The sequence below is a fragment of the Cupressus sempervirens genome, chromosome 8 (genome assembly GCF_028749045.1).
Source record: "Cupressus sempervirens isolate cs-2001-9-10 chromosome 8, ASM2874904v1, whole genome shotgun sequence".
In the NCBI taxonomy this organism is placed as follows: domain Eukaryota; kingdom Viridiplantae; phylum Streptophyta; class Pinopsida; order Cupressales; family Cupressaceae; genus Cupressus; species Cupressus sempervirens.
In genome coordinates, this window is record NC_143125.1 from 23,681,072 (window position 1) to 23,690,728 (window position 9,657).

Genomic DNA, 9,657 nt, shown 5'->3' on the forward strand with positions numbered 1-9,657 from the left:
AGGGAATTTTAATTCCTCATCATTTTCTTTTCAAGAATTTGAGTATACTATTCTAGTGTAGAAATGATATACCTAAAAATAGTCATTGTCTTTTCACTTGAAAACCCTTATGTAATTGCTCCAGAAAAACTTGTTCAATTGAAGACAGAGATATCATCATTTACCTCAAGCATGCACATGAAAAACAACAAATGAGTATATATGAAACCATCAAAGAAAAGTCACAAATGAAGACCTATGCAAAGAACTATCACATGAAGACCTGTGCTTGCAACCTATTCCATACAACTGATTGAACACATTACCTTCGTATGTCAAAGATCCAAACAAAGATTATGATCTGTTTATATTTCGCTATCAAAGAACCCTTCAGAAACATGTATTTTACAAAAACAAACTTCATCAAACATTCTCAGAGTTTCTTTCATTCTAAATGACCACCCACAAAGAAAACTAAATTTCACTATTTTTTGAAATCCGCCACAGGATTTTTACACTTGGCGTGAACTGGTAGAAAGATATTAAATACCATGTCTTTTCAGTCAGTATTTACGATCACCGTTGTCAAAACATCACTTCCGAATTTCTTTTTAATTTGAATTGGCTTCAATATGCCATGTTTACAAACTTTATTAAATGTTGTCTCATGACATGTATACATGTGTATTCGCCACCTTTTTAATGCACGCATTTTGCCATCGTGGTCAACAATAATTTCTTGAATATTAAGATTCCTCAAAAAAAAATACATTTATATATGATCAATCAACAATACCTTTCACAAATACCATCCATCAACTTTCACTACAACTCACTTTTTCCTCACTTTGAGCATAAACATATTTACTTGTATACTTTAATAATAGATGTTAAAATATACCCAAACGGAAGTAGTTGAAAGTGTTCCATCAGTTGAAAACTAAATTACAATAAAAAATCACAATTTCATGGATGAAATGAACAAACCTATCTGTCACTTGATTTGAGGTTCCTCTTTAACATAAAATATGTTTCTTTTTGCTATATATGCCCACTTCAAAGAGTATAAGGTAAGAAATTTTCCTTCTTTAATGAATGCCAATTCCCACGTTTTGCTGTTTGCGAAAAGAATATCCCATCGGGCGTGTAACTCGTGATCCACGATTATGTGGTATATTTTCCATAAAGAAGATGCCCTGAACATAATTGACAATAATTTGAGGGTATTGAAGAATTCTTCGGAAATGAGAAGATTGTGCAGCAAAAAATATGGGAAATTTACTAGACAGACCAGGGTTGTCAGAAGCTTACGTCGAACACCTAGGAATGTTTCCCTGCTTTATCATAGACAACGATCTACCAAGGTAACAAACTTCTTCAGCTCGATGTGTGATTTTTAATATTCGTTCAATTGTATTACGGTCAAATCAGTTGATTCATGAGGGCTTATCAGATGAAATTATATTGGGAAAGTTTTAGATTTAGATTTCGATTTTTGAAATAGATTGCATAAAGTTTGAAATTGATGTTTTGATTATCCATTATCAGAATCTAAGTAAACTAAAAGACACAAATAATACTTTATTACAAATTTTAGATATTGATCTAATTATTCTTGATTGCATTTCTCAAATACTGAAAACCATGATCATAGAAGTTGGATGGCATAAAGGGGTGAAATTTGGCCTATATTTTCCCTTTCTTGCTATTATTTTAGTCTTTATCACAGTTATCCTGACCAAATTCAGCTCAATCGTCTTTGACAGACACATGATAGATTGAAAGTTTTTGAAATCTGTGGATTTAGCAGGTCAGAGGTGCAATAATTTCTAATTCTCATTTGAAAGAGATTTCTCAGAATGAAAGCTGCAATTCAATGAAGAATATACCAAATCAGAGTTTACAAGGCATTGATTGGCAAAAGCTGACAAATTTTCCAAGAGTACAAGTTAACAGCTTTCATCCAAATGCGATTATTGAGATTATAACTCGATCAGAGTGGTGTTTACTTTCATCCGTTCTTGTATTGCTGGAAGAGGAGAATCTTGAAGTCTGTTCTGCCCATACAATTTGCGTGGCCAAGAAAGTCTTTTACACCATCTTGGCAAAGGTAAAGTTACTCTCTACTTTCCAAAAATAATAATCTGTTTAATTATTAGAGACATAATTGTTATAAAAGAAGTAATGAAGGAAAATTCATTGAGTTTTGGGCCCGTTCTATAAAAGGGATCAGAACTTAAAATTATGGCAAAAACTTTTTTATACTAAATTAAGAAATGATATAGAAGAGACTAAGAATACCATTTAAGGTTTTTTTAATTTTGTCATTTTTTATATTAAATATTATAAATCTAGTTATCACTAGCAATTATATTATAAATAATAATAATTGGAAGACAAAGAGTCACTACTTGAAATCTACTTTAAATACAACCAATTCTAGAAAGATGCTCTTCTTAAAATTGGAACTAGTACATAACTTTTTGTCATTTTAATAAATAGTCTTAATACAGAAGAATAATACGTTTTACTTGTGTTTTTCATCTTTTTAATTATTGTATATTTTCACATTATGAGTAATTTTTTGTTATAGAAATTAGGGTAAAAATAAATTGTTGAAATGGTAAAAAATCTTTTAGACATAAAATAATTGTAAATTACTTTTTAATATAACCTACATTAACTTCTGTCATGTTGAAATGTTGCTAACTACCTTTTGTACCATCTAACATCTTAGGATTGTTTCTTTATACAGTACCAAACACTCTATGATCATAAAGTGAATAATTATTTGCTAGAATCAATATATAGCATAGGGGAAACAAATGTTCTTATAATTATTTAATAGATCCTCTAATGTAATGAAACTATTAGAGGGGTTTGAAGCTTGATCTTCAACATAAGAATCAAGTAAGTAGACCACTTGACTACATCCTTTTAAAAAGTTATTGGTAAGTTACATAAAATTTTATATAGAAAGAAATATATAAATGCAATCAAACTATATAGCATATGTGAAACATATGTTCTTATAATTATTCAATAGATCCTCTAATGTAATGAAACTATTAGAGGGGTTTGAAGCTTGATCTTCAACATAAGAATCAAGTGAGTAGACCACTTGACTACATCCTTTAAAAAAATTATTGGTAAGTTACATAAAATTTTATGTAGAAAAATATATATGAATGCAATCAAACATTAAATTGCAAGACCCATAAATTTGGTGAAAGAAGATGACCTAAGTTACAAATTAAGAGTTTTTTAGGTTGGCAATTTAGGAGGGTTTGAGGGTTTCTCTATTAGGTGTGATATCTACACTTTTCTTGAAAATTTTATATTTTCTTCTTTTGGAAAAGGAACAGGTCTCACAAGAGAGATGACCAAATTCAATTGGAGCCCTTGGCACAATTATGATCATTAGAGGCATCTATGTCATATGGACAATTAAAGGCATTTGTGTCATATGGGCAAGAGGTGATAGCTGAAAGATATGTTAGCTAGGATGCTTCTAAAAGAAAAAGGTTAAACATTTAATTTTGTCTAGTATGATTATGATTTTCACAATGTGTGTCTTTTAGGAGTCTCACTTGTGTGAGAAGGGATTGACACACACAATAATATAGAACATAATGAATTAACCTCCACTAAAATTGAGAAATGGATACATTAAGTAGAAATTTGTTAAACTATATTTGAAAAGAAGTAGATGATAATGGTTAACAATAGTGAAGCCAATTGAGGTTCTAGAAAATGTTTGTCCTAGTGATAGCCATTGAAGGAAACAATGTGACAATAAATAGCATCCATGTGATACTACAATGGAGTGCTGAGGTATGAAACTTTAGTAACTATATGTTAGGATCACATTTTGACCTAAAGAAAATTTTAAAAGGTTAAATTTTAGAATTGAATGCTAATGAGTTGGTTGTTAGTTACAATATGTTCTAGTTAAAAAAATCTATGATACAAAACTAGATGAAATACCTTTTTTATTTGAATATATCTATGTGCATATTATAGAAGAATGAACAACAAGATGATAGAATAAAAGTAATAGTAAACAAGAAATGAACATATCAAAAATAGAAATTCATTTTTATAAATTAGTAAAAAGATATGACATATGTGATTCCAAACTAAAGTATAATAGATAGTAATTTTTTTTCTAATATCTCCAAAAAAAAAAATTAAAAAATCATTAGAAACCAATTGCTTTGTCCTTCAGAAACTAGAAACTTGTACGAAAAAGTCAACTCAGAGGTGAATGTTGGGTTGAGATCATGCCTAGAACTTGAGAGTCACTCTTACCTATCGGATTATTTTTATACATGGCATGATCATTTTAATGTCTATCCGTTTTATTAAAAATATAGGTAGTGAAAAATGTGGAAATAATTATAAATTAGTAAAATAAAATAAAATAAATTAAGATTATATATAAAATAATCAAAATAGAAACATATACATTACAAATTTTGAAATATCTATTTTAAAATAAATATTTTAACATGATATATATTTATATTATAAAGTGAATATTATGTTGTCTATAATCAATTTTTATGATTCATTAATATTTTAAACTATTATATATAATTGTAAAAGTAGGATGAAATAGTAGAGAGAAAGAGGAGATGTATTAGCTGAACACTCTAATTTCATTCTTTTCAAAATCTTATGTAGAAATTTCAAAGCACTCCCAATTTGTACTAGCAACTTATTTGGTAAGTTCTTTTGCTTATAATTATAGTAGAAAGAAAGAGGAGATGTATTAGCTGAAAAGTAATTTCACTCTTTTCAAAATCTTATGCCGAAATTTCAAAGCACTCCCAATTCCTACCAACAGTTTATTTGGTAAGTTCTTTTGCTTATAATTAAGGTTTGAGTGCCACATCATCAAATATGATACTGCATCAGCATGCTTTTTATAATAGATGAGATCATGTTTTGCAATATAGTCACGATGCATTTCACTCAATCATAGATAGCTCTCATGAACACAAACAACTTTTGAATTTACATGTTATAGGCAGCAATTAGTATTTAACTGATATCAACAATTACTTTATCTCCCAATTTTTTAACTTCCAGTTCTTTTTGTAATATATATTTATTCAATATAAAAAACATTAACAACTTTATGTCATAATCATAATTGAGTGTTAAACAAGTACTATAATACAAAGTTATTTCAACTGATTCCACTTTTGAAACATCATTTTATTTTCATGTTTTATTCAATATATATATGTCATTTCTGTGTATGTATTCTGATAGTTACTTCGTTGGTCTATAATATTCTACCTGTAAGAGACTTCTTACACATATATTTTAATTGATTAGATGTTTTAAATTTTTTATTGCTAGATTCCAAGGAAGAGCTTTCATCTTATTTTATGACGGTGAAAATTCAATGTTATTTGTTTTCAGGTGGTGGAAATGTGTGAGATCGATTGTGAAAGTCTTCGTACGAAGCTCTACTTCGTTGCTGCTGAAAAATCAGAAGGTACTTGTCTGTGAGTGGAAACAACAAATATTGAGCATTTGTAAACAATGTTTTACTTTACATAAGAGATCTTATCTGTGATTTATTGCTATTATAGGTAGCTAGTTCGTATTTATACTCAGCTCAAGCTTTATTCTTCCATATTTTATTTTAATTAAACTGTCATTGTAAAAGGATAGAAAACAATATATTATTATACCTATGAACCGCCCTTTATATTAGAGTAAGCCAAGGGAATCCCTCTAGAATGTGAGGGTTACAGGCATAGGTCTGTTACTACCATATTATAGCTGCCAGCTTATAGACTACAGTAAATGTCTGTTGCTGTTATAAATTAGATGATTAATATTATATTTGTTCTTATACAAAATTTCTTATTCTTATTTTGTAATAGTTTTTTAAAATTATTTTAGATAGTTTAAAATTTGAATTTATTATATTATTTATTATAAGGAAATTAGATGGAATTTTAGTAAGATTGGGTTACTTTTTAAAAACATATTTATTTGGATGGTTAAAAATAAATTTTGGTAATATAAACATGATAATTACTTAATTATATTTTAAAATAATAAATCATTTATTAGTTACTATTAACCATTAAGTTTAAAAATATATTTATTTGATGATTAATATATAAATATTTTTATATATTATCTGAGGATAAATTTATTTTTTGAAATGAATTCGCTCTACAACTAGCTTACAAGACGCACTGCCCAAATCTCCGAAGGGATCAAACGTATGGTTAGAGGAAGTTAACAGAGTTCACAAATATTAAGAGTTCAAAGCATAATAATGAAACATAGTTTTTGGTAATTCGTAACCAAACGACTAAAAGATTATGGGAGGAATGTCATAAATTTAGTCTAATAGCATTCTGCCAAGGTAGTCATATTTCAAACTTTTCTTTTTCTTTTTGGCTTTCTTCAAATTTCAGAGGTGAGATACGTTTTTAATGCTTAAATCAACAAATTAAAGATAAACTTCTATCAGTTTTTAATGGTTTTTAAATTAATTTCTTTGAAGGAAATACCAGTTTGGACTTAATCTGATTTACCCATTCCTTCTGTCTACTGTTAGATCGAATTTCCTATCTTCCCTATAGAATTAATTAACATTAACATATCCGAGAATTTTCTAAGTTCAAGTTCAATTAAGATTTTGATTGATTATCTGATGAACCAAGTCCTCAAACATATTAAGATCATCACTAACAATTAGATATATAATAAATAGCTGCTTCAATTTTCAGAGTTAAGATTAATTCTAAAATTGTATATTTTGATTCAGAATTAACGGAAAAGATTTTTCCGGTCGCGCCTAGCAAAATTGTGAAGGAAAACAATTTTAAATTTTTAGAGCATGGTGGGTTTGGTTTTTTCAAACACTCTTAGTCGGTAGAAGAGGAAGAAATTAGCGCTCCTTCTTTGTCATCAAAACACTCCTTCTAACAATAGGAAGGCCTTGTTCCATCCCCCTCTCCTTCACTTGAAAACCTAGTCCTGATTCCCCAAATAGGCAAGAACATAATCAGGATGAATTATTAGTTTCCTACAAAAGCACACCACTATTACTATCTCCAAGGCTAAAGGATGATAAAATTGTATTAATCTCCTAATAATGAAATGGTTGATACACGTCCATTTTGAGTAGTAAACTCTAGATTAAAAAACATGGATGATATAGATATATTTATTAAAAATGTAGAAAATAATATGTTAATTTTAAATAATTTATTGAAGGATATAATGATAGTTCACAAAGAGGTCTATGTAGAACTTGTTGCATGGCATCATTTTTGTACCCGAATATCCTTTGGGACTCAATTTGACCCAACGAGATTTATTCCTAGGACTTATGTCTTCCTTCTATTGAAATAAATAATCTGGTCGAGGAATTTAGTATGGACCCTCAATTGAGTATTGATTTGGCTAATATTTTTGGATCCCTACAATGACCAAGAATCCACATTGACATTAACAAAGTTCTCATTAATTAAGCATATTTGGGTGGGTGAAAAATGTTCTCAATATCATAAAAAAAAAACTTACCCTAATCAAGAATTCGAGGCAAATATAAGGTGTTTACCCTTGAAGCTCGAGTCAGACTCTCCCATTCTTAATTCAAACATCATTTTAAATTCCTTAGAGAAATTAAGCATTACAACTATTATTGGTAGTCTTGATCACACCAAAGTAGAAATAAAAATAGAAAAAAAAGGGGAGGAAGCCCCTTTTAAAATTAAGGAAAAAATATGGGAAGTCAAGATTTGCTAGTAACTACTTTCTTTTAGAAAACTCTCATTTTTCATGTCATCTTTAATAATAGAGTCATTGAGGTTAGCTAGCTCTTCCTCAATTGTAGATTTTTCATCAAAAACATTATTGAAATGCTCTTTATCCCAAGTGGTTAAGTTTAACTTTATATGTTTTTATTAAAAAATGAACTCAAACATGGTTGACAATTAGGCCAAGATTACAAATTTGTTCAATGCAAGAAGGGGGAAGTTTCCTTCCATCCTCTAATGAAGATCTCCACATTGAATGTTAGGGGACTAAATTCCCCTAACAAACAAAAGGCTCCTAAAGAGGAGTCTAAAAACTCACAACTCAAATTTAATCCTACTACAAGAGACAAAGTTAAATAAGGATGATTATGAAAAATTTAATAGGAAGATACGAATTTGGAAAACTACCTAGGTAGAATCCAATGGCACATCTGGGGGTCTAGCTATATTACCAGATCCAAGGAAAATTAATTCAACAAATATTAGCAATGCTAATAATTGGATTTGCGCAAAGGTTAGTAGTGTTGATAGGAATTTGACCATTTTGATAGTTAATGTGTATGGGCCTACTATCACAAAGGATAAGGAAAAAGTAAAGAATCAAATTAATAACTTACTCTATCTTGAGCCAAAGGTAACTTTTATTAGATTCCTCAGAGAAGAGAGGAGGTAGTAACTTCATTTCACATGCCTAAAAGACATCAGTCATTGGGTACCCTCTAATAGTTTATTTGAAATTTTAACTAAGAATGACACTTTTGCTTGGACCAATAGGAGGAAAGATTTTAGCAACATATCTAGAAAGCTTGATAGGTTTTTATTTAAAGGAGACCATTCCTCCTTTAACTATGATTTAGAAGAAGAAATCTTAATCATTCTAGTTCAAATTGTTTCTCAGTCAGGCTTAGCATTTTAGAATCTATTATTTTGTCAAAGAACACATTCAAATTTGTGAATATGCAGCTTGAACACAAGGATTTTTATCATCCAATTAAATATTGGTGGGAATAATATATAGTGGAATAATGGTTCCCTCTTTTTGGCCAACTTCAACACAGAAATAGATATTTTTAAAAAAATCTTCACTTTCAAATGTGTATTACTAAAAAACTATAAAGAATTTGAAGATGATGTAAATTAGTGATTTGTAGCATTTTCTATTTAGTTTCTAACACTAATTTTTTAAATTTTTCCCAAAGTGATTGAAGTCCACTATGTTATCTCCTTCGAGAAGTGGTATATATGAAAAATCAACATTTTAAAAGAGTGATGGTCATTTTGATCAACATAATTTTTAAAAAAAAAATATGATAATGAAAAAATTATTTCAAGGCTAGAATGGCAACACCAATACCTAGGCGTTTTAGTTGGTTTTGTTCAGTTTCATTAAAAATTGTAGATTATATTCAATGACAAAGTGACATAAATGATAAATTATAAATAGGTTGATTTTGATGAATATAATTTGTTTTGTATAAATTGAAATGAAAATTTTCTTATTTTTCTAGAAAGGTAACACACATACCTTAGTAGAACATATTTTTTAAAAAAAGAATTTCTCATTTTCTATTTTTCCCAAAGTTTCAATGAGACTTGTGAGATGGTCAAGTAACCTATATTTAATAAAAATAGAAATAAAACATCACAATAGACACAATGTCTAAAAAAATTATAGTAAATGGAAAGCTTATTTAGAGTAGAGTAAGGTCATATCACTATAATATTTGGGGTCAAATTGTGACAACAATTTGTGATGGTGGTGAAATTTGTGGTGATTTTCATTTTCTTTTTGCAATTGTCCCTGACACCATCATGATACTAACATTGGCATCGTAATTGCGACGTCAACATGATTACAAAAAAAAATAGAGAAACACAA

General features: G+C 28.9%; 1 protein-coding gene across 2 annotated transcripts; it reads left to right on the forward strand.

Annotated features, from left to right (window-relative positions):
• The first annotated feature begins 1,124 nt into the window (after positions 1 to 1,124).
• On the forward strand, positions 1,125 to 5,775 carry LOC149541386 (uncharacterized). Of its 2 annotated transcripts, none has more exons than XM_089796050.1 (3): positions 1,125 to 1,343; positions 1,787 to 2,089; positions 5,413 to 5,775. In XM_089796050.1, the coding sequence occupies exons 1-3, from the start codon at positions 1,146 to 1,148 to the stop codon at positions 5,500 to 5,502; spliced, it is 591 nt and encodes a 196-aa protein (XP_089652176.1). In that variant the 5' UTR covers positions 1,125 to 1,145; the 3' UTR covers positions 5,503 to 5,775. The 2 variants fall into 2 exon arrangements, with proteins under 2 accessions (XP_089652176.1, XP_089652177.1); XM_089796051.1 differs by having other exon boundaries at positions 1,790 to 2,089.
• The last annotated feature ends 3,882 nt before the right edge of the window (positions 5,776 to 9,657 follow it).

Excerpts from the sequence above, each read along its gene's own strand:
- LOC149541386 (XM_089796050.1), top strand. The coding sequence starts at position 1,146 with ATGTGGTATATTTTCCATAAAGAAGATGCCCTGAACATAATTGACAAT. Across the intron at positions 1,344-1,786 it reads ATAGACAACGATCTACCAAG|CAGGTCAGAGGTGCAATAAT; the intron begins GTAACAAACTTC and ends CTGTGGATTTAG. Across the intron at positions 2,090-5,412 it reads TTTACACCATCTTGGCAAAG|GTGGTGGAAATGTGTGAGAT; the intron begins GTAAAGTTACTC and ends ATTTGTTTTCAG.